Raw genomic sequence first — 26,544 nt, 5'->3', positions numbered from 1 at the left:
TAATTTTTATAGAATTTTATTTTATTTTATTTATAGAAATTTTTCATATTAAACACATATTTTGTCATTTCTGTAGTTCTTATATGAACATTCCCATTTCGAGTCGTCTTCATCAAGACGTCAAAATAAAACAAAAGGTTGTTTGTTTAATTTATTTTTTTGATTTTTCAATATTTTTTCGACAAAAACAACAATATTTAAAAAAAATATTCTAAAAAAACTAAAAATCTCGCATTATTGAACCTCAGGAATCAGGTAAAAATTAAAATTAAAGAAAAAATTTCGTATTTAGGCCACTTGGATTAGTCACTGCTCCGATTTCATCAAAAATTCCACAGATGCACTAAAAAATCAACTGATAAGGTCTGTGTCATTATCGGAAGTGAACTTCAAATGACTTTTTTTCACATTTAAAAATAAAAACAGACAACATTAGTCGTCAACATACAATCCAATCTCTTGGGTCAATGAATTTTTCGTAATAAAAATTGTTTTTTTTTTTTTAATTTTAGACTTCAAAAAATGGAACAACAGAAACAAATTCATCCAACGGCGCCTCCGAGTTACGACGAAGCAATGCACGGAACCACAAGCACGACAATTAACATTCATCCAACTGCCCCGTTTCAGCCTTATGTCAATCCGATCCCGTCTTACGGCACAATGGTCACGAGTGACGTGATGACGATACAACCAACTGCTGAAAATCCGACACAACGCGTCATCATCAAGGAACTAATTGCCGTCAATGCTTGCCCGGTGTGTCGAATTGGGATGCTGAACGAGGAATTTACGTGTTGCGGGATTTTTTGTGCAATTTTCTTCTTTCCGCTTGGCATTTTGTGCTGTCTTTGTATGAAAGAGAAGGTTTGCACGAATTGCAGTGCGAGATTTTGATTCAAGAAAAAATTCGAATTGACTGAAAATGAAAAAAAAAAAATCAGCTAGAAATGTGATTTATCAAAAAATTCTAAAAAAAAATTATTGTTAGTAATTTTAAACGCACAAAAATGAAACGGAGCCATTGAAAGGAACAAAAAATATTTGTTCTGTTATGTAAGAATAAGACAGAAAGACAATAAATATAGAAACACGAGAAAAATGAAGGAAGAAAAAAGTTGATGTTTGTTTTTTTTTAACAAACTTGCCTTGTTTTCTTGCATTTCCTGTTCAAAACATAACAGAAGTTTTCTTATTTCCCGCTTTCAAAAAAAAGTTATCTTAGAATTATCGTTTCGCGCAATCAATTTTAATTTTTTGAATTATTCAAGCAACCGTTTTTAATGAAATTAACGATCATTAACCATTACAGCAATTATTTTCATCATGGCAAGATCTAACTAATGGATAATAGGTAAAGTCAAAGCGAAATATTAAATTATTAAATGAATGTCGAATGACGGTAACGGTGCTGCGTCTAAAGGTAAGTATAATTCTGATGGGGGTGACTGAAGAACGAGGCTTGTCATGAGAAAATTATTTGAGCGCTTTTTTGTATTGAGATTTTAAAGAGAAATTGATGAAACTTAAAAAAAATTAAAAAATTAAAAGTTAAATAAAAATTTAATTTTCTTTATTAAAAAAAAAGAAAAAAATAAAAATAAAAAATAATTAAAAAAAAATAAATTTTGTAGGTAAATAAATAATAATAAAAGAAAATAAAATAAAATGAAAATAAATTAACAAAATTTAAATGAAAAGAAATTAAAAAAAAAATAAAAAAATAATAAATTTATAAATAAAAAAAAATAAAATTAAAATAAATTAAAAAAATTTTATTTTTAAAATTTAAAAATTTAAAAATTTTTAAAATTTTAAAATTAAAATTTTAATTAAAAAAATTAAAAATTAAACTTAAACTTTAAAATTTTTTACAATTTAATTTTTCAAGACGTTTCTTACTGAAATATAGATATTTTTTTTGTCACGTAACCCAAATTATTTTTAAAAAAAATATTAATTAAATTTAATTTATTTAATTGTTTATTTAATTTAAAAAAAATATTTTGGGAGTTTTATTTAATTTTTCTTTAATTTTGAAGTAAAATTTGAGAATAATTTAAATTAAAATTATTTCATTGTAAAAAAAAATATTGTTTTAAATTTTTTAAAAATGTTGAAAAATTACAGAAAAAATTCAAAAATATTTCCAATTATGAATTAAAATTGAAAAAGGAATTCAAACAAACTTTGAAAATGTTTTTTTTTCAGAAAATTCGAGATTTTATATTCAAGATAAAGAATTTAAAAACGTGAATTTTGTCAACGTGACAAACTACATTGAAATCGTAAACAAACAATAGAGCTATAAATTTAAGCATTTTGAAGCGATAAGCGATCACTTTTTATCGATTCTTAAATTGATTCTACGAATAGTTTAGCTTTTCGTTTAAAATATTTCAAACATTGTAAAATGTGCATTGGGATAAAATTTGCATGAATGTGCCAATATTTCAGAATGTACAATGGGATGAAATAACATGTTCCAATGCCCATTTTAAATTTGATCCCAATGCACATTCAGAAAATTTGTCCCAATGCAAATTCAAAAATTTTGCCCAATGAATATTTTTTTGTAATTTTTCTTATCTCGCAGATATTTTGGCTTGCTGAATATAAATTTTTAACAATTTACGGACAGACAATCTTCCTCATAACGTAACTTTCCTCCCGTAAACCGCAAATCCATCCAAAAAGGTAAATCTACAGTAATCAATCAATTATTCAATAATAATAATAATATTCAGCATATTCAGATTATATTTATATAAATAAATGAAGTAATTGGTTTCGGAAATGACCTTGCCCACTTTGTTGTCTTTTTGTCTCGCTCTCAAACACATCAACAACTATCCTCTTAGCGAATGTCACATACCTTCTGCTGTACTTAGCTACTGATTTACAGTATTAAGTACTCATTGTATGAGCGAATCACACACAAAAAAATCCCCATAACTAGTTCATTGTTAATTAAATTTAATTGCAAATCAAGTTTGTGTATTGTATTAATCATATTCGCTTACAACAACTTTCAACCAACTTCCAATGGTTAATTTCCGAACGGTTTTTTGCCGATTTTTGCACGAAACAAGTCTGCTGTGACAATGAACCTATCTCGGAGTTTAAAAATAAAAACAGGATAAAACTAGCCTGTTTATGCGTAAATCCCTTGTGACTTATATTCGATATTTATTTACGATTCAGAGAGAAAAAAAATTATTTTATGTCAATCACATTGCTTCCTCTTATTTTTACCAATATGTTCAAGTACTACTCGAGCAACGCGCTTTGTTTATGTATGGATATTATATTCATAAAATAAAAATTAATGCTAACCTTGTTCTATTCAGCGACATTAATTTTATTCAATTTGCTTGTTTAATTTTTTGTTTGGCAATTTTTATTTTGTCAATTCCTTCCGGAAGAAGATGATCTTTACTCTTATGAGTGTTAAGGTAGTTTTATAGATCAGGCTTCTTCAAATGAAACTAAAAATATTTTAAAATTCAATGGGGCAACATATAAAAATGTCATGAAAAATTACCATTAATTAATTATTAAAAAAAATTAATTTTGTAAGAAATTTTTAAAATCTTTAAAAATAATTTTCAAGTTTTTAAATATTTTAATTTAATTTTTTTTTTATTTTTTTATAAAATTTATTTTATTTTTGTAAAAAAAAAAATTTAATCATATTTTTATTTATAAAATTTATTTTTAATTTTTATTTTATTTATTTTTTAATAGTTTTTAATTTTTTAAATATTTTAATTTAAATTATTTAGAATTTTATATTTTTTTAAATTTATTTTTATTAGGTAATTTAATTAAATTAAATTTTATTTTTTTTTTATTTTAAATTTTTTATTTTTATTTTATTTTTTTTTTAATTTTAATTTTTTAATTTCATAAAAATATTTTTAAAATAATTTTTAATTAATTTTTTAATATTTGACATTAACTCTTTTTAGTTTAAATTTTAATTATTCTTTTTATTTTATTTTTTTATGATTTTTTTTTTACATTTAATTTAATTTTTTTTAATTATATTTTTTATAAAACTTATATAAAATTTTAATTTTTTTTTGCATTTAAAATTGAACGAATTTTCTTTTTAAAAAGAAATTTTTAATTAAATTACTGAACTGAATTATTTTTCCAATATATATTTTGAATTTTTAAATTTTTTATATTTCTTTAGAATTTTGTCATTTTGTATGAAAAAAATATTTCAAAACTTTTTCGCGCCATTTTTTTTAAATTGCACATAACCTCAAAATTAATTCTAGATCGGCAATAAAATTTGATGAATTAAACATTAAATTATCATCTTATGCTCGATTGCACCTGATTTTTTGTTCCAATTAACTACTAACTGCATATATGAACTAAATACCTGATTAATCGCACAAGTACATCTTTTCAAGTAGTAAAGTTTATTATTATTTATCTGTGTGAGTACCTTTGTTCGTTGCTGCTTGATCGTACAACTTGGGGGTACAAAAGCGCGTATACGCGATCTGTAAATATGATTTTTTTTTGCACATAAGAAGAAATAAATTGTAAAAAAATGTGATTTGTAGTGGTGTAAAGGCTGTTTCTTTGTAGACATTGCTGCTATAAGACGCTATGCTTGTCACGGTTTATATAAGGGAGGTAGAACAGGAATAGAATTGTCAGTTTAATTTTTAAACTCTTCGGTGTAAGATCAGTGATCGACGACGAATAACGGCAAATTTTGTAGCATTTTTTTTATTTGCTAAAAAAATTGAGTTTGACCGTTTCTTAAGTGAAAAAAAAATATTTAAATAATAAAAAATTAAGAAAAAAAAATCAGTGAGATTTAAAATAACATTAAATGCACAGTTAATAAAATAATTATTTGATTAAATAATAAGCATACAGTGAAAGAGGGCTCTAAACGACAGTCGTCATTCATAAACAAAAAACAAAAAGTTACAAAAACAAATATAAACAAAGATATATAAATAAATCGCGGTGAATTAAAAATAGAAAAATTAAAGCTCATCAGTTCAAATATGCCATTGTTGGATTTTGAAATTGCAGCCAGTGAGAATGGTGCATCAGCCAAGCAAGCGTCGCTACAAGACGATGCAAGCAGTGTGTTATCAAGCGGGGTTGAGAGTGGCAGTAGTGGTTCAGAGGATGAACTATCAACATCCCCAGCAAAATTAACGTCGAAATTCCGCTTGAATCAAGATAGCAGCAAAATGGCAGCAACGAACAAAAATGGATTAATGCCAAGTAGCAGTAGCAACATGGAAGGTCGTTACGCGAGTTTACCAAACCGCGCAAAACACGAGAAATTTTTGCGTAATTTTGTCGATGAGGTTATCCAATTGGCGGTGTTCAATGGCACAGATCGTGCGAATAAAGTGCTCGAATGGAAGAGTCCCGAGGAGATGTTGAAACTCGTGGATTTGGAGTTGAAAAGTGAACCGGATTCCGATGAGAAACTCATGGAATTGATGCGAGACACGATCAAGTATTCCGTTAAGACGGGACATCCGTATTTTGTGAATCAATTGTTCTCCGCTGTGGATGCTTATGCGTTGGCGGGACAATGGTTGACGGATGCCTTGAATCCGAGTGTTTATACGTACGAAGTAGCGCCCGTGTTGATTTTGATGGAGGAAATTGTGTTGCAGGAGATGAGACAGATTGTTGGATGGAATGGAGGGAAAGGCGATGGAATCTTTTGTCCGGGAGGATCGATTGCTAATGGATATGCCATCGCTTGTGCTCGTTACAACTTTATGCCAGAAATTAAGGTAAGTTTTGATTTTTTTTAATTCCAGGGTTTTGCATCGAAAGGTACTTCCAACGAAATAATTTACATGAGATGACAATACTTAAGTTACATACATAATTTTATAAACTTTTAAAGGAACTCTACAAAGGCACAGATTTGAACATAATTGAAAGAGATCGTTAGACTCTAACGAAACCTCTTACCTGAAAGAAAAAAAATTATTATGAAAAGTTACTTAAAACTTACCTCAGAGCTTTATTGAACTTCATACTATGAAATCGTAAGCTTTCTCAGTAAACTTCGTGAATGGATTTCTGCAGCTCCATTTTGAACAATGAAACTGATTTAAATGAATTACAAAAGGTACAAAATCAAGCATTGAGATCACTGACTGATTCAAATATGTATACCAGAATTAGCGATATGTTGAAACAAACTGAATTAATAAGAATCCTGACTTATAAAATGCATAAAGGATCTCTCGCCAGATTATCTGAAAGTTAAAAAGTCTTCAAATAAATTCAGTTCACAAGGAAGAATCATTTTTTAACGAATTGACTAAAACCTGTGATACTATTGTATTGACATTGACTCAATTTAAAAAGAAAGCCAAAGATTATGTGATTAAAAACGTTAAAATAAAGTAAACTAGCCCTAAACCATGAACAATTAAATTGAACATTTTAAAAGTTTTTATGGGGCAAAAAAAAAAGTTAAAAATTTCATCAAAAATTTTTTTGTATTGAAAATCGTATTTCGACATGAAATTTTCTTTAAAAAATAATTTTCATAAAAATTATTAAATTTTTTTTTCAAAAAAATTTTGACAGTTATTTTTAAGATATTCATTTTTTTCAATTTTAATAAAAATTTTTTTAAATAAATTTTTAATACACATTAACGATCAACAATTTGACATTTTGTATGAAAAAAAAAATATTTTAAATTTTTATTTATTTTAATTTCAAAAATTTTGAACAAAACTATTGAGTTTTATTTGAAACGGCCTGAATAAAATTAAAAATTAAATTAAAAACTTTTATAAATTTAAATCTCAATAATTCTCAAAAACATGAAATTCGTTTCATTGAGCAAAAAAAAATATATTTTTTATTTAATTAAAAAAAATCGTGTCAAAAAATATTCGCTGGAACAAAAAATTAATAAAATTAAAAATATAAATTAAAATATCACCCGTTTAATCCAACTATAGATTTGTGTATGATCAAAAACACTTTTACTGCGTTGTTGTTGCCTATACGACAACATCTTGCATTGCTTCCCTTTTTTTGTTGGATTGCATCCAAGACACGTGCCAGCATCATGCATTATTTGTAATAATAAATTTCTAAATTGTCTCTCACATCGCCTGACTCACCAATAAACAGCCACTTAAAATCATGTTTGATCGAGTGGAGACGTCAGGTATTTTTTACCAATCAAAGCGAAAAAAAAAACTAAAAAGCCTTGATTGATTTTTAGACTTTGTCGAAGGCACGAGCCTTCCCCCTTTAATTGTCGAGGACAAGAACTTGCGTGACTCAAAGCATCAAAATTAATAAATAGTAAAAAAAAACGCTGAAAAAAGAGAGAAAGAGAAACAAAATCGAAGCAAGAACACAAAAATATATATTTATATTCTTGGCCTTGATCTTGCAAAATGCGATTCTATTTACATTCATTAATATTCTCTCTTTTTTTCTGGCTTACCGCTCGCGTAAGTTGAATGTTGAATCAATGAAACGAAACAACAGAAAAAAAAGGAAATGATTGACTATGTAATTACATTTTTTTTTCTGTTGTATGAAAAAATTTATTGTTTATTAGTATTCGTTACAAAAAATGAATTTTAGAGCAAAATAACGGATTATCCCGTGTGACCTATTTTCCATATTCGTTTGACAATAATTAGCAGCATTTAACTAATGCGAAATATTTCATCGCGCGGGCGAGATAATTCTATAGTCATAAATAGCTTGAATTTCCTGCGGAGAATTCACTGTAAAAATTGTTTGAATAATTGCCATTTATTAGCACACATAAGTATTTTGACCTCGGTAGATTTATCATTAAAATAATTATTTATTGATGACGATTTGAACCTTTCGGGCAAAAAAAAAAAAATATTTTATTATGAAATGTAAAAAGGTGAGAAAAGTTACATTTTTTATGAATTTTTTAACATAACTAGCATGACTCGAAAAATAGAAAAAAAAGTGAATATCTGTTTAAAAATATTGTATACTTATTGAAATTTGTTGCCTCACATTTTATACGTAATTTTTTTTTTATTAAATAGATCACGTACGAAAATTTATCACACAAGAGAATGAGAAAGTCTGACTATAAAAGAATGAATGTCAATCATTTTTCTTTTGTGTACCGTTTGAGATGTTTAACAAAAGTTTTTTTTTCTTGAGTTTTCGAGAAAATTGTTGAGAAAGTCTGTCTTGTTGTGCAATTTTGTGGCAATTTTTTATAAGATATTTTTAGTTTTTGTTACTTTGATGCATTTTCAAGAAGCATAAACCGCATTTTGTATTTATTTTAAATTATTTTTCATTGGTCTATTTAGGTATTATTTTTTTACAAAAAAAAAAAATAAATAAAAATAAAATAAAAAAAAATAATTTAAAAATAAAATTTCCGAGAAGAAATTTTTTGTTGAAAAGTCTTAATATAAATTATCATTTTTTAAATTTCCTTTTAGTTAAGAAGCTTAACATAAAAGCCTTCACTTGGTTCATTTTTTTTAAAAAATAATTTCTTTAATTGATTAAAACTATTGAACAGAAAAACTTTTTGACAACTTTTAAGAAGTTTTAAAAGTCATTTACAGAAAATTCAATTCAGAAAAAAATGAAATGAAAACAAATTAAGCTTTAAAAATCGTTAACAAGTCAAAAAATTATTAAAAATATATTTTTCAGCATTTTTTGATTCAATTTGATAAATGAAAAAAAAAAATTTTTTTAAATTTTATTACTTGAATTCAATTGAATTCAATTGATGAATTAAATTTATTAATAAAAATCAAATAAAATTAAATTTAGTTTAAATTAAAATTCTAACATAAATGTTTAGTTAATTGAAAAAATATTTTAAATATTAACATTTTCAGATTTTTTTTAAATAATTATTATTTGAATTATTTAATATTCTGAAATTAATTTAAATTAAATTTTAATTAACATAATTATTTATTTAAAAAAAAAAGTAATTTAAAATTTTTTCAATTTAATTTTTAAAAAAATTTAATATAAAATAATTTTAAAAAATTAAAAAAAAATTATTTAATTAAAATTTAATTAAATTTAATTTAATAAAATTATAATTTAATTTAATTTAAATTTAATTTAAATTAATTTTTATTTAATTTAATTTAAATTAAAATTTATTTTATTTAATTTAAATTTAATTGAATTAAAATTAAAAAAAAATAAATTTGTTGATTTTTGTTATTTAATAAAATTCAAATTAATCAAAAATTAAAAAAAAATATTTCTGAATTTTTTTTTAAAATTATTTTAATAAATATCTCAAATGCGCTTTCATAATTTTAATTTTCCCAACCACAAAATTTTCTAACACTATCAAGTACTTGGAATAAAAATTCTATGCACTACGAAGGGAAAACCGTGCATGTCCTTCACCCACATTAAATGGGAAAACATTTGTATATTTATGATGAAACGACGATTTTTCCCTTTCGAGTGTGTGTCGTCCATGTGTGCTTTATTGATTATTATAATTTGATAAAAGGGATTTACTTCACAATTCATTCTCTTTCCTTTCTATCATTTTTTTTTGTGCAAAAAAAAAAACTTTTGTAACCCATATCGATCCTTGATCATCGACGTCAAAAGGAATTTTTTCCAACAATTTTCTTCATTTATAATTATTTAGTAGTTTCGAGAACCTTGAACGGTAATTTTAATTTTCGCGAATAATTTCAGTGAGAGGAAAAAATGTTTGCATCTAAATATAAATAATGATACACTTTCGATTGCATGTTTTGCCGGTTAGTTCGGCGTGTTGGTGCTTAACTTGCATTTATATAATGCTGAAAATCATTAACACCACAGCCCAGTTTTCGTAAGCAAAGCACAAGTTTAAGTAATAAAATAATGAAATGCATGACATTGACGGTTTTTTGTCGGGTATCTACGCTTTAAATGTTGTACGAGAAAAATTTTTAACGGATGGTTTCACTTTAATTTCACTGAACAGAACAGCGGCTCGATGACTGATGGCTCGAGTCTAGCGCGCGCTTGTAGGTAAAGGTCATGTACATTCGTGTGTGCACGATGCTAAATAATTAATTTATTGGGTACAAAGTAATTATTAATATATAAAATTGTGTGTATAATAATATTTATATGGTTTAGACACAACAACGCAATGAGGTCAATGGTTTCGATCGATAAACTTCACACTGAAATCAATTTTCGCTGCAACTTTTTCCCCAAAAAAAAAATTTTATCCTTGTAAAATTTTTTTTTTAAATATTTTTCCGCATAAAAAATGCAAAAAAAATCACTTTTCAACGACGAAAATTGTTTAATGGACAGGAAGTGACAACAGATAGCTGAATAAAAGCGAACGTAAGCAAGATGCTACGTGCCTTCTAATTACCGCAAAAAGAACTAATGACTGTTAATTTATTCTGCATTCAAAAATCTGTCGGCCATTATCGAATCTCGTGGTCTCAATCAACTGTTACGGATACGCCAATTGTTCAATTATTAATTAATCATTAAATTAAATTGAGTGTGTCCTTGGTGGTTTTTGACGTTACGTTGGTATAGTCACGTCATCCTCTGAGCATTGTTTAATAATTATTGTTATTTGTATCGGCAGCTGTACTCAAGCAAAAAAATTATGAGATAATTTTAAATTAATTTGTAAAGCCATGCTAATTGGTTTAGAACTCTAATTTTAGTTCTGTTGAATGGGCATGGCGCGTGTTTTGTGGTAAGGAAGTGACATTAGATTTACATAATTTGTTAACGGATTTAAGATGCAATATAAAAAAAAGCGGAAGAATTTTTTTTCTTGAAGATTTTTTTATTCTTGCTTTTTTTATTATTTTTGCCTTTCAATGACTTTTTTTTAAAAAATTAGTTTTTGCATATTTTATTATCAAAAGTTCTTATATTTTTAATACAATAAATTATTTTTAAATCAAATTCGTTCAAAAAATATTTAAATAAAATTTTTAAAAAAATAAATTAAAATGTTAACTTAATATTTATTTAAAAATCAAAATTAATTATTTAAAAATTAATTTAAATAATAATTGTTATTAAATTATTAATTTAAATTTATTTAACAATTCAAATAAATTTAAAAAAAAAATATTATTAATTTTTTTTTATTTTTTATAAATTTTAATTTTAATTAATTTTGGATAATATAATTTATTAATTTATTTTATTAATTTTTAATTAATTTCATACATAAATTAATTTTTTCATTGGATATTTTTGAAAAAAAAATTTTTTTTTGTAAATTCAAGGCATTTTTAAAAGTAAAGTCAATTTTTTTCAAATTATTTTTTAAAAATATCATTGCATCTTAATTTTTTTTTAATTAAAGAACTAATTTTTTTTTTGCTTTTTTATTATTTTGAAAATTTTTTATATTTTAAAATAAATTACTATTTGAATCAAAATGTCATAAAATTATGTTTAGAAAAATTTTAAATTTTTTCTGTTCATTTTATTTTTCTTTTATTTTTCAATACAAATTGAGTGAAAAATAAAAAGAATATTTCTGAACGAGCTTTTGAGTTAGTTCAAACTCTTTTAAATTTAATATAAATTTATTTAGTTTAATAATTTATTGATACAGTTAAATATTTAACTAAACCAATTAAAAGTTTAAATTGATTAAATTTATTTTTTGTGCATTTCCTTCAAACTTCAGGATGTTTAAAAGTTTCTTTTGAAAACAAAATTTATTGTGACAACTCATTAAAGTTAACTTTATTTTTCCTTAAATTTGATCTTCTCATCGAAAAACCCCAATTTTTCCATATGAATAGCTTCCCTTTAGTACAGAGGGTTATAAATGCGCCTTGAAACGAAAAAAATATTTACTTTAGAAAATATTGATTAACAATCAATTTTAATAACGGACCATTTGTTGCTGTTTTTGTTGAATCATCTTGTCTTTTAAAAAAAATCTTCTTCCGTTCAAAAAAAAAAAAAAAATAATAAAATAAAAAATAAATAAAAAAATAAATAAAAAAAAATAAATAAATAAAAATTTTTGAGCTCGAACGTTAAATTTTTGAAGGATTTTATTTTTATTTTTTTAATAAAATTAATTTTTTGTAAATAATTTTTTTTTAATAAAATTATTTTTAATAAATTTTTTTTAGATAAAATAATTTTTTCTTTTAAATAAAATAATTTTTTCTCTTTTTTTTCAGACTCGAGGTCTCTTTGGTTTGCCCCGTCTCGTTCTCTTCACATCGGAAGACGCTCACTATTCCGTGAAGAAACTCGCGTCATTCATGGGCATCGGTTTCGACAACGTCTTCCCCATCAAGACAGATTCGCGTGGCAAGATGTGTCTCGTCAACTTGGAGCAGCAAATTCAAAGGGCAATAACCGAAGGCGGAAAGCCATTTATGGTATCAGCGACAGGTTTGTATTAACACGAAACAACATGACATTGTTGCATCACTTTTTCTCTATTCTCGCCTTAATTGCTGACATTTACTTTATTTTTTTTTGCGTTAACAGCCGGCACAACAGTCCTGGGGGCATTCGATCCATTGGAAGGTATTGCAGACCTTTGCGCCAAATACAACATGTGGTTCCATGTCGATGCTGCATGGGGCGGCGGTGCCCTGATGTCTAAGAAATACCGACAATTGCTGAAAGGAGTTGAACGGTAGGTGGTTGAACGTATTTATTTATACATTTATCAGAAATCGACTTTTGCTTTTTTTTCGGGGGTGAACAAGTAGTTACGTCGTTATTGATCGCGCATTCATTTTTTTTCTTCTTTTGCTTTTATGGCCCATATAAGACATGTTTCCCTCATATTATAGGAATCCGTAATACATAAATTATATTTTATTCAAACGAACATACGGTTTGTGTTTTTGTATATGGAAAAGCCACAAAACTATTCTTCCTTACGCAAAACTGGTTGTTGGTTCTTTTACACACACACATACACACAGCAAATCACAAATATAGCCTTGATTTAGCTTTTGCTCTTTTTATCGCTATTTTTCATCGCATTTCGAAAGATTTTCCCAAAAAACGAGATTATAACAGTTGGAGTGTCCTTCAGTTTGACCTAAATAAATTGTTAAAACAAGAGATTTATTTTTTATAAAGATTTAATACCCTGTAAGCATAAGCCCAATGCACATTTTGAACTTTTGACGAGATACAAATTAATTTAAAATTTTTTTACCCATAAAATATTTTACTTTTTAATCCTAATGCACATTTTCAACAAATTTTTGCCCTAATGCAAATTTTAAGAAAAATATTCTTTAAAATTCAAAAATTTTTCCCAATGCAAATTTTGCAAATTTCAAAAAATTGCAAAAAAATAAATTTTAAATTTTCATCTTAAATGTCCCAATGCATATTCTTAAAAAAATTTACTCAATACAAATTTCGAAATATTTGCCCAAAATAAATTTTACCCAATGCACATTTTGAAGATATCTTACACGTTTTACTTTTAAATTAAATAACTTATTAAAAAAAACAACAATTATTTGAAATTAATTGAACTTTCTAAAAAAATATTAAAAATTTTGCCCCAATGCCAATTTTTTTATTATAAACTTAAAAAAATCATTTAAAAAAAAAACAATTTTACAAAAGTCCCAATGCACATTTTAAAATTTCCTCTTAATTTTTTTTGCTTTTTTGATCCTAATACATATTTTGAAGCTTTTGCCTTAAATCGTAAATATGCTCATTGAACAATAAATTATGGTTGCCCAATACACATTCTAATTTTTTGCCCCAATGCACATTTTAAAATTCTCATTTAAAAAATTTCTTAATTTTTATTTTTATTTCATATTTTTAAGCTTTTGTAATAAAAAAAATTGAAAATATGCACATTGAATTTTTGCCCAGTTCACAAATCTAAATTTTTAACCCAATGCACATTTTAATATATAAATTTCTAAAAAAAACCCTGAACACATTTTTTAAAAATAAAATTAATTTTAATTTTTTTCTGTCCAATACAAATTTTACATTTTTCGACCCAATACAAATTTTAAAATTTTGTCCCAATGCACATTTTATTTTTTATTGTTAAAAAAGCTCTGAATACTTTAAAAAAATTATTTTTTTTTGTATATAATTTTTTAGCCCATTGAATATTTAAAATTTTTTTACCCAAAGCACATTTTAAATTTTCAATAAAATTAATTTTTCAATTCGAATTTATTTAAATAATAAAAAAAAATCAAAAAAATTGTCAAAAGCCAAAATCAAAAAAAGAATTTCCATCACACGACAACTTCTTGAAAAAATTTTTCGTGCTTTAAATTTGCATACTCGCGTCGTTTGTACACATATATCATTCCTCCGTTATGCCATATTGTACAACGGGGCGCTCGTATATATCGACATAATAATATCAATAATCATATCCACTTTACTTCCGTTTCATTTTTATATCACGATGTGTTTGTGTGTGTCCGAAATGAAGGCGCACCACGCCATAAAAAATACAAAACTCAATTGTTGAAGCAGCGAGCCACAGCCGAGCGTTTCATGCCATAATGTTATTCCTCTTTTTTTTTAAAGCTAAACAGTGTCAAGTTAAATAGTGCCAACAAATTGCTTACTTGCTTCGGTCTGTGTTTGTTTGCGGGAGTAGCAGGTGTTGTTGTACTGTAATATAATAAATGTATGCATGCCCGAGGAGGTGCTTGTGATATCTAGATTCAACAACAACAATTTTTTGTTAGTTCCATGTACGAACGAAATTTTTTTTTCTGTCCTTATCATATCAAAAAATCTTTTCACTTCAGTTTTTATCTTGAAAATAAAGCTGGCGCGGCTAGAACTTTTTTTTCTCTCCCTCTCTCGCTGTGGCTACCACCGACAATCATGAATAAGCATATTGGCATGGGTTATTCCATTAAGGATAATGTTTAATGTTGAATTTTTAATGATAAAAGTGAGTCGCTCTCGTTCATTGAAAAAAATAAAAATAAAAAAAATGCTAAAAAAATTCACATGCGGATAGTTGAGACCTTTGACGATCCGTGTTAATGTAAACAGAAACTAATTTTATTTTCCATTTCACGCGTTTACTTAGGTAGAAATTAAATTTTGTGTCACACCGCTTTAAAGTTTGGTTACAAGGTTAATGGAAAATTGAAAATGTCTCTTGAAGCATCGACCGAACTAACTAACAACTATAAAGATAAATATCTTTCTCGAGCATTTTATGACTCACACTTGCACATGTTTAAGGAGTTTGTTGGGAATAATAATTTTAAAGGCGAATCAATTTTCTTAAAATATAAAATGAAGAGAAGATTGGAGAAGAAGGATACGAAATTTTGGAATGGTTCCAAGAAATATCGCTTGCACGTCAAAATTTAGTCGAAATTTAGGGAAACAAAAAAAAAATACAATCAAAGGCCACGAATCACTTCATTGATTTTGATGGAATATAAAATGTTATCGTAATGCGAATTGAATGTCATTATTTTGTTATTTTTACAACTTTTTGCCAATGAGTGATTTTTTTACCTATAACCTTACCTTACTTTTGTTTTTGTGCATTTCTAAATTCAATTAAATGGAAAACATTTTTTTTTGGTCTGTCTGTCTTTAAAAAAATTTTTAAATTATTTTTTTCATTTGGTTTTAAAAAAAATAAATTTTTAAATTTAAATAAATATTTTTAAAAAATAATTAAAAATGTTCAATTTTTTTTATTTTTAAATTTATTTTATTTATTTTGAAATTATTTAAATTTTTAAAATATTTATTTGAAAAATTTATTTAATAAAATATTTTTCAAATAATTTTAATAAATGCAATTATTAATTAAATAATTTTAAAAGATATTTTTTAAAAATATTTTTATGAAAATGGATTTCAAATGCTTTAAATTTTTTAAAGACAAATGAATAAAAAATTAAAAATTTTAATTCACTTCATTTAAATAAAATTTTATTAAAATAAATATAGGTGTAAATATTTCAAAAGAAATTACATATTTTAATTTATTTAAATTTTTATATTTGAAAAAATTGAATCATTTTAAATCTGCCTTTATGAAAAAAAAAATATTTTTTATAATAACTGTATTTATTAAAAATTATTTGAAACATACTAAAATGTCAAAATATATCAAAGATATTTGATCAAAAATTAAATTATGAATAAAATAATATTGAATTTTTTCAATTAGTTTTTTTTAGAATTTTTATCGTTAAATAAAATTTAAAATTATTTAAATATGAAATTAAGAAAAATAAAATGAATTTAAATTTATCATTATTTTAAAAATAAAAAATATAAATAATAAAATTTAATTTTAATTTATCTTGTTTAAAATTTTCTTAATAAAAATTAATTTTTAATTTATAAAAAAATTATTTTATTTTGTTTTATTAAACTATATTTAATTTGAATTAATTAAATAAATAAATTATTTTTTTTTAATTTTAATTAAATTTAATAAATAAATTAAAATTAAATTTTATTATTTATATTTTTTATTTTTAAAGTAATGATAAATTTAAATTCATTTTATTTTTCTTAATTTCATATTTAAATAATTTTTAATTTTTTTTAAACATAATTTTAATTTTAAATCAATATATAAAATTTAAGAAAATCAAAAACAAAAAAAAAATCCAAATATTTTTTTTTTATCTTGAGATTCAATTCAAAATAATAAATATAGAAAAATGCGCTTTCATTCAAAAACCCTACATATCACATAAAAATTTTTCGGGTAATTTTTCTGTTGTACTTGTACTAAATTTCATTCTTTGCCTTGAAAAGTCTACGGACTAAAATTTTATCGATTCCCACTTTTATTACTTCTTTAAACATCATCGTTTTCGGGTGGTTTTTTTTTGCCGTTTTCACTCATTTTGTAACTTCAAAGCCACACACAGTTTACTTGATTATTTGTTTTACGATGATTATTATGATTGTGGCGGCGGAACTCTGTTGAAAAAATAAAATAAAAAAAAACGTGTAAGAAAGCGGAACAAAAAGGAAATCTGGCGCGGTAATAATGATGATTAAATAAAATAAATTGTATGGCACGTGAATCGGGTAATGGAGTCATTTGAACTTTATTTTGTCCAACTGGAAAAAGATTTTCACCGAAAAAAAAGAGGAAAATTGTGTTTTTTTTTGTCGACAACTGTCCGATTCGTGTTTGGTCATAATGAAGGCTAGTTAGTTATTATACAATTGTAATCAGTTTTATGGGTGAAAACATACATATTTTTTTTTCGCTTGACACACATATTGCAATTATATTACTAACAAATTATCATGCTATAGCAACATATTTAATAATAACTAGCACTTTGCACACAAATGTAATGGCCTTGCTCTTGTAGAGCTTTTACGAAAAAAACAGAAAAAAAATAATATTTTTCCATATATTTAATTTTCTCCATTTCTAATTACAGTGCCGATTCCGTTACATGGAACCCGCATAAATTGCTGACAGCTCCCCAACAATGCTCGACATTCTTGACGCGACACGAAAACATTTTGTCCCAATGTAACTCGACAAATGCCACGTACCTCTTCCAAAAGGACAAATTCTACGACACAAAATACGACACGGGCGACAAACACATTCAGTGCGGGCGTCGTGCCGATGTCCTCAAATTTTGGTTTATGTGGCGCGCCAAGGGCACCCGAGGTTTCGAGCAACATGTCGATCAGGCATTCGATTGTGCGGAATATTTTACGCGCACCATTAAGCAACGACCCGGCTTCGAGATGGTTTTAGACGTGCCCGAATGCACAAACGTGTGTTTCTGGTATGTGCCGCCATCGCTGAGAAATCGCCCCGCACCCCAAACCGACGCTGAACGAGAAGCGTACCGAGATGCGCTGCACCGCGTCGCTCCCAAAGTCAAGGAACGCATGATGAAAAGTGGCGCCATGATGATCACCTACCAACCAATTCACGACAAACCAAACTTCTTCCGACTCGTTATTCAGAATTCCGCTCTTACGCACGCCGACATGAATCACATTATCGAGACGATCGAAAAGTTGGCGGAGGATTTGTAGGAGAAAAAAAACAGGAATTATTTTATCGCACGTTACATTTTATCATTTTTTTTTAGGAGATAAGAGCTTTAGGAAGTATGCATGTGTTGTAGTTTTAGTGATTTATTTTAGCCTTATTTATATTTATAAAGAAAAAAACAAATGAAAAATTACGCAATTTCTAAATTATTCCAAGATACAGACAAGACAACAAGACACGTGTAGTAGAATATAGGGGACATTTGGGTCGCAAATTGAACAACAACGTAAATGTATAAGAAGAGAAATATGTTAAAACGAAGACAATAAATGATATTTATTAAAAATATACACACAAAAACAACCGTCAGCGTGAATATTTCTTTTTCCTCTCTTTTATTCTTTTAGTTTTTTTTTCTTCACACAAAAACATACTTTTACTTCTTTTCTTCTTGTCTCGTGTTCATTTCTTTTCGCTCGTTTTTGTTGTTGCTACTTTTGGTCTTCAGTCAATCGCGACTGACTCAATTTCATGGCTTTAGTTTTATTGTGAGAAATTCATGTTTCGCAATTCAATTTATCCAAAAATAAATAAAAAAAAAAATTAAAAATTTCATCAAAATTGCCCTTTTTTGAGTTTTTTCATATTTTAAAAATAAATTTTCAAATTTTTTAAAAAATATTTTCAATTTTTAAGAATTTTTGTACTGAAAAACGTAATTTAACATAAATTTTCTTCTCTAAAAATATTTCAAATATTTTTTGACAATAATTTAAAAAATTTTTTTTTGTTAAAATTTTACCTTGAAATACTTTGGGATTAATTTAAAATTATCCAATCTCAATGTAGATACTTTTAGAAAACAAACAACTGAAAATATTGATTAACGACCAAAAATTGTTTAAATTTTGTTATTTTGTTTCTCTTTCTTCCCATTTAACAAAACTGCCCAAGAGCTTTACGATTTGAGCAGGGTAAGATACCAAAAAAATGTGCATTGGGACAAAAGTATTTAATGTGAATTGGGGTAAAATTTCAAAATATCAACTGGGGCGAAATTAGGTTTTGGGTCAAAAATTTTAAATGTACATCGGGCCAATTAAATTAAAATGTCAAATGGGGCAAAAGTTATGAATTTACATTAGGTCAAGTTTTTTTTTAAATGTGCATTGGGTCAAAATTTTAAAATACGCCTTGGGTCAAAAAACTTGAATGTGCATTGGGACAAATATTTTTAAATGTCAACTGGAGCAAATATCGACCAATCTTAAAAGGAGATAATTCATAGAAAACATCGCTTTCTTCAAAAATACTTCGTTTCAGCTCTCTTTTAAAAACATCCAAAGAGTTTCTGAATTCGTCATTCAATAAGTTGAATTTGACAGATGCTTTTGTGATGGGCGCCATGCCTCCATTTTCAACAAATAGACAAAAATTGGCGTTCAGATCATTCGAGCTTCAGATTTACTCTTCCAGGTTTGATAAAATGCTTCAAGATAATAGTTTTGAGCCTTTTGTTTTGAAAAGTTTGAATTTTTATTTTCTTGGTTTTGTATCCAAGATTTTCAGGTAGTTTGAGATTTTTTATGCTTCTGCTTTTTACTTGAATTCTGTTTAAGATTTTTGAAACATCGATGCCCTGTAAAGCAAAAGAATTAATTTTAAGTTATTTTGAATGTTTAAATTCGATTTTGTTAAGTTTCAATGTTAAAAATTCGCTCGTATCTCGAAATTTTTTTCCTACTGCGACATGTCAACTTTTCACACTTTTGGTTATGGATCGATGAAAACGAAATTTTCTAAAACAAGTTTTAACGTCCATTCTTGTATATTTTTTTCTGCTCGTAACGTAACCCACAATGCGTTTTCTTCTTACATCAACTTTTGTACAATGCTTCCATGGCGTAACATGGGAAAAGAAATGCTGAAACTGCCTATTCATTGATTGATTGTTCGTCTTGCTTTTCGGACTTGTGCGAGTGTACAAAAGTCAGTGAAGCATGGAAAAGATACGTACCATTAAAACGGGGGACAATCCGTCACTTTGTGTCTCTCATAATAATGGAGTGGAAGAAAAAAGAGCAAAATTATCGTGGAGACGCCTTGTTACTCATATTATTAATGAATGGTTTTCTCCCCTTTTCGTTTAAACATTTGTCACAATTGGTTTCGTTTTGTGTTTTGTTTTGTGTCATTTCAAACATAAAACACAGACTTTGGACAACAAAATATCTCAAGATTAATTTAAATTTCATTTTAAAAGTGCTTACCAACCTACAAAGACAAAAACTGGATCATATTCTTTTTTTCGTTTAAAACAGCTTTGAAAAGAAGAGATTGAATGTCAAAATTCAAAAGTTTCAAAAGTGATTGATTAACGCATTTTTTGTGTAAATTCTTTAATACGACGTCAAGGACACAAAAATTTCCTTTTGTATAAAGAAAAAAATGAAATACTTACATTTTATAACAACATTTATACTTACCACGTTCATCATTAACGCCGTCATTGCTGATAATTTGTCACGGGATCCGTTTGACGAGCAAAACCGGAAGTACGGACAACGGAAGATAAGGGGACCCATTTTTACATTTGTCAAAACGAATAAAAGTAACGTACTTTGGGGTGTTCGTTGGCCAGCATAATGCGGTATCATCATTTTACCATTTAAAAAAAATTGTTAAAAAATGGGAAATAAAAAAAAACTTTTTTTTTTTGTAATTTTTCGAATGTATATTGTCTGCATAAATCAAGTTTTTGTCATTTTTATATAACTTTTTTTTTATTATTTGTTGTTCTTCTTGTTGTTATTACTATTATTATTGTAATATATAATAATTATTATACTCATTCAATTTTTTTTTGTGTACGTTTTTTGTAACTTTTAATGATAATAGTCATCTAACATTAACGTTTAACTTCCATCCTTATATTTGTTCATTATATATGTTTTTTTTCGATTTTGTGTCTCATTTTTTTAAATCTCTTTTTTTTTTCTTTAATATTAATTAACACCTTTTTATATATTATTATATATATTAACTTATCATTTATTTATAATATTATATAATTTTCATTGTGTTTCATATTTTTCGTTTCAATAACTATATTTTTCCGAATTTTATTTTTTAACACATTTTTGCTGCTTCGGTCATGATATATTTTTTTTTTCATTTAATAATAATTATTTATTATTATTAAAACAATAAAACTTAGTATATCGAATCATTAGCTTAGAAGCGGATGAATGAAAAGAGGTGTTAATCATATAATAGAGATTTTGTTGGTAGGATATTGGTTGAAAAAGGAAGTTAGTTTTTTAGATGTTTTTTTTTCTTTATGTAGACGATTTTTTTTTATATATATAATAATTTTATATATGTTTAATTGTTTTTTTAAAGGTAGTGTTAGTTATACAATTGATAGAAATTAATGCTTTTTTTGTGAAGAGAAGAACTTGTTATATGTATTTGCGGTAGTAATATCATTCCAGTATATAGATAGTAGTTAGTTCGGTTAGCTAATAATAATAACAACTTAACTCTTTTTTTTTACCGTATATACTTATCATTTATATTAATGACCTATGGTCGAACAAATAGTCGGCGGCTTTTTTTTATTATTTTTTTTTTGTTTTTTCTTCATCTTATTATCTATTTTTATCAATTATCATTATATTTTATTATTGCCAACATCAAACTACTATGAAATTAATCATCATGGTTTGGTTTTTCTTTTTTGTGTTTTCTTATTTTTTTTTTCATTTATCATAAAACTATATATTATAATAATATAAACTTAATTTTGAAACAATTCTTGCACCTTGTAGCGCAATTTAGAATAATTGATCAACTCTTTTAAACATATACAATGTGATATATAGAGCATTTGCTTTTCGAAATTCCTCTTTAGGGCATGTTGGTATAGGTATATAGAGTATTTAGTAGTATAAGGGGGGAGGGGGGTAGAGAGAGATAGCTGGATATATAGTTTATTGGAGGATAGTTGTAAGAAACGGAATGAAACTTAAAAGGATAAACTTTATAACTAGCGTTAAACTTATTAAACTTTAACAAGTTATTTAGACTCAAAAACTAAAATCAACTCGTTTTTGGTACGAATCGCTTTAGATTTTGTGTGTAATTAGTTTGTCTTTAACGATAATAATAATAATAATATTGTAACTAGTAACAATTTACAATTTTTTTTCGCTAGACTTTACCTTTTTTTTGTTCGTATATAAGTTGTGTGTTTGGTTGATGAAGTTGTAAGTACAAGTTTTAATTACGTTTATAAATATAGTTTTCAATAAATATGCAATATATATATTCATATATTTATTTATTATTATAATAAATGTTATCAAGTAAGTTTTTTTTTTTATTTTTTTTTGTTTAATATATTCTATGTATGTAAAGATGTGTTGAAAAGGTGCATTTAAAGCAATTAGTTTATATATGTTTTTTTTAATATATATATATTTATATAGTTTCAAGTTTTTAGAGTGTTATGATGATATATATATGTATAATATAATGTTATAAATTGTGTTTTCAACTCTATATAGAATCATTATTTCATTTCACTATGTAACAATAATAATTTTTTTTATGATAGTAACAAGATAATGATTTTGTTTCTTTTTGTGTTTGAAAGATTTATCTACCAATTTGTTAAATATTCGTTTGTTTCATATATATAGTATTTTTTTTGTTTGTTTTTAGATATTAAGAGATCACAATTCAAAGTATCAGGTTTATCTATATATTTATATATATTTATAATATATATAATGTTAGATTTAAGTTTTAAAACACATAAACTTAAAAAATATAGAAAAGACCTGTATGTATGATTTTTTTTTAAATTTAAATATATAAGAAGAAGAGAGTAAATATCGAGAGCAAAATAAGCAAATATTCGTAAAAAGTACACACAAAGAAAGAAGAGATAGTTTTTAAAGTATTTTTTTTTTGCTTTTCATATTCAATAGGAGGAAAAGTTTTTTTTCTCTTGTATAACAAAGTAAGTAAGTACCGACTTGAGTCCATATTATGATAATAACGCTCGAGAAAAGTTTTTTTTAAAAAAAATTTCTTTATAACAACAATAATAATAAGAATAATGATATAATTTAATATTAATGAAGACTGTTTGTGCAAAATATGTGCATCTAAAGACTATACAATGTCGTCTCGTAACTTGTTCTAAAATGGGCTTTTATATAGATTTTGTTCATTTCATTTTTCTTTTAATAATGATGATGATTATAAGTATTTAAGATATTCATTTTTTTTAAAGTATTCCTTAAGAAATTTAATAATATAATTTTAAAGAGTCATTTTAGTTTTGTATTACTTTTTTAATAGTCTCTAAACTAGTACCATTGGAATTGAATCTTAAACACTTCTTTTTTTTCATTGTTTGGAAGATCTGCGGTTTTCAATTATAATAATAATTTTAATAATATCCTATATATTTTTTTTGTTTCTTCTTTCAATATATTCTTACTCTTAATATATTAAAATATTTTTTTTTTTATCTATTTTGTAAAATAAAACAATGTGTATATTATATACTATATTTTTCATTCATTCGATCGTCATTAAATTTTATATATATATTTTTTTTAGCTTTAGATACTTTTTTTTTTGTAAGCACTATAACTTGCTTTATAACTTGTCATCGAATGTGCCATGTTTCACTAAACTCTGAACATTTTTCTTCATGTAACATATTCCTATATATTTATAACTCTAATGTACTCTTATAAGCGATATGTGTATTATAGTCACTAATTCGTAAAATCTGTATGCAAAATAAAACAGATGTGCTTCGATAATGAAAATTACTTTATTCTCAGAAAAGAAGCACAATTTGTTCTACTTTTTCTTCATTATTATTACTTTTATGATAATAATAATAATAATAATTAAAATCTTTTTTAATCATATACATAATAATTATTACATAAAAAAATGAATTTGAACGAAAATTAAAACTGCGTTGGTCAACCCTGAGTGGCTACAGCATCTGGCAAATATTGTGTTGTTATGTTTTATGTATGTTCATCAAAATTATTATCATCAAATGTTAAATGTGTTTCTTTTTTAATATTCTATCTATTTTTCTCTTTCTAATTTAAAATCGGCTGCAATTGTATAGAAATAATTAAAATAACTTTATTTATTAGTTTTGACACATTTTAAAAAATTAATTTAAAATTTGTCAAAATTAATAAATAAATAAATCCAATTATATTATAATTAATTAATAAATAATAAAATAGATAGTTTTCTTGTTTATTGATTTTGTTTAATATTTTCATGAGAGGGTAGCCAAGTATATTATATATGTTTGATTTTTTGTAAAAATAAATATGTTTTAACACATATGTAATAAAAAAGGTATAATAACAATAATATTTAACAAGTTCTTGAAATGGCAGTTAAATATGATTAAAATCATTAACTAACTATGTCAATTTTTTATGTGTTTTTGATGTATTCGATATAACCGTTTAAAATCCTTCATGTTTCTCATAAAAATTTTAACGTACATTATCTTTATATGTATGTATATATGTTTATTAGTTAAGTGCTTCTATTACTTATTAATTACCATTTTTTCTTTAATTCTTTATAAATTAACGTCATGTATTTATTTATTAATTAATTTTATTATATATACGATTATTTGCGACCTACAATAACTAATAACATTATGATACAATACATTTTTGTGTGTACGTGTGTCTGTAGTGTATGTACGTGTGTGTGTGTGTGAATGTGGTTTGTGTATTTATTATGTTTTGCAACCCATGTTTTTATTTACTATATGTTAAACCTTAAACCATGTTCAAACGTAAAATGTTATTTTTCTCTGCGTGTGTGTCTGTGTATTTTGATTTTCCTCTGATATATATTTTTTTTTTGTTATTTATTTATCTATCAACCCTTCGTAACATTTTTTTTCTCCTACTATATTTATAATACTATTTACTTTTTAATAATATATATTATCAACAATTTCAACGTAACCAAAAATAATGTTCAGCACAACCTGAATTGAGTTGTATAATAATGTCCTTGTGTGTTTAATCGCATAATATAATGTTACTATGTGTGTATTGTGTATGTATGTATGTGTGTGTATACGTGTGTGAATGTGCATGAAATATTGCTTTCATTTCTTAAAATTTAGTTTTTTTTATTTAATTTATGAATGTGTATTAAAGTTTCATTCTTCTTCTTAAAAATCATATATATATAATATATATATTAATTATATATATAAATCAATAATATAAATAATAAATTAATTCATGTTAAAAAATAATAAAATAATTTTAAATTTCTGTTAAAAAAAAATCAGGTAATAATATTATTATGAATTAATCAATTGTGTCATGCATCGCAATATGTGTCATGTATATTTTGTCCAAAATACGTCAATAAAATGTGTACAATGTTAATATATATGATTAAAAATGACATGAACATGACACAAATTGTGATGCTTGTTGTTGTTTTTTGTCTGCAGGAGGGAAGTTTCTTACGCATATTTTTTTATTGTTTTTTTTTATTATTTTTTTTTCAACTTACAACATTATATATGTATAATTACTCTTATTACTTTGTTAATATTTTTTAATTATATTAACAGGTGGGTTGTTTTCTTGTTAACCAATTTCGAGTTCTTGGTTGAATTTCCTGGAATTATTTTCTTTTTTTTTCTCTCTCTCTCACAACATTATCTTATTACTTATTATGTTTTGTTTGTTTTTGTTTTAAACACCATCAAGAAGATTATTATTATAATAATAGAGTATTGTTGAAAATTGTTTATTTTTTGTGTTGAAGAAGTTAATTGTCGAGAGTGTAGCTGACATGTAATTGACAAAAGATGTAGTTTTTTCTGTTTTGAGTTAAAAACTGATGTCTTTTTGTGTAAGTTTATGTGTAAAAAGCACTTTATCCTCCGCGCTTTAAGGTATTCTTTTTTTGTTAAAAATCGATTACTTGTTGTTTTCAATGAAAAATTCATAATTTTATTATTTCCAGATGTTTTTAAGTGATATTTATATATAATATATATTTATTTATGTAGTAAGCACGAACCATCATTAGCTATATATGTTTAATATATATATTTATATATATAATAATAATTATAATTAATATAATTATAATAATATATAATTATTATAAATTATATTATTGTAATTATAATATATATATATATATATTTATATATTAATATAATAATATTAATAAAAGACAACACAAATGATGGTAACACCATGTATCACATAGGCCAAAGAGAATGTTTATTACAATGTATAAGGGAATATTATTCATAAGAATTAAATTTTTTGTAATATATATATTTTTAAAAATGTAAGAATTTGAGCTTATAATTGGAAAAAGTTAAAATAAATTATTATTTTCTTGCTAAAAAGCTGTTCACACGCGTTTTATTGCCTTTAAATATTCATACTATATGTTGCTCTCTTTTTTTTGATAAC

At 25.1% G+C, this 26,544-nt stretch overlaps 2 protein-coding genes across 2 annotated transcripts; both read left to right on the top strand.

Moving 5' to 3' along the window:
- The first annotated feature begins 522 nt into the window (after positions 1–522).
- Positions 523–897, top strand: LOC134828452 (membrane protein BRI3). The gene has a single exon (XM_063841431.1). It carries the CDS (start codon positions 523–525, stop codon positions 895–897), a length of 375 nt encoding a protein of 124 aa, XP_063697501.1.
- A 3,816-nt stretch (positions 898–4,713) lies between these two features.
- On the top strand, positions 4,714–18,376 carry LOC134829258 (cysteine sulfinic acid decarboxylase). Its single transcript, XM_063842263.1, has 4 exons — positions 4,714–5,792; positions 12,210–12,426; positions 12,526–12,676; positions 17,442–18,376. Exons 1-4 carry the CDS (start codon positions 5,040–5,042, stop codon positions 18,055–18,057), a joined length of 1,737 nt encoding a protein of 578 aa, XP_063698333.1. The 5' UTR covers positions 4,714–5,039; the 3' UTR covers positions 18,058–18,376.
- Positions 18,377–26,544: the final 8,168 nt, after the last annotated feature.

The sequence above is a fragment of the Culicoides brevitarsis genome, chromosome 2 (assembly GCF_036172545.1).
Source record: "Culicoides brevitarsis isolate CSIRO-B50_1 chromosome 2, AGI_CSIRO_Cbre_v1, whole genome shotgun sequence".
Lineage (NCBI taxonomy): Eukaryota > Metazoa > Arthropoda > Insecta > Diptera > Ceratopogonidae > Culicoides > Culicoides brevitarsis.
The sequence above is the reverse complement of the archived record's forward strand: the minus strand, read 5'-3'. Positions and strand labels throughout refer to the sequence as shown.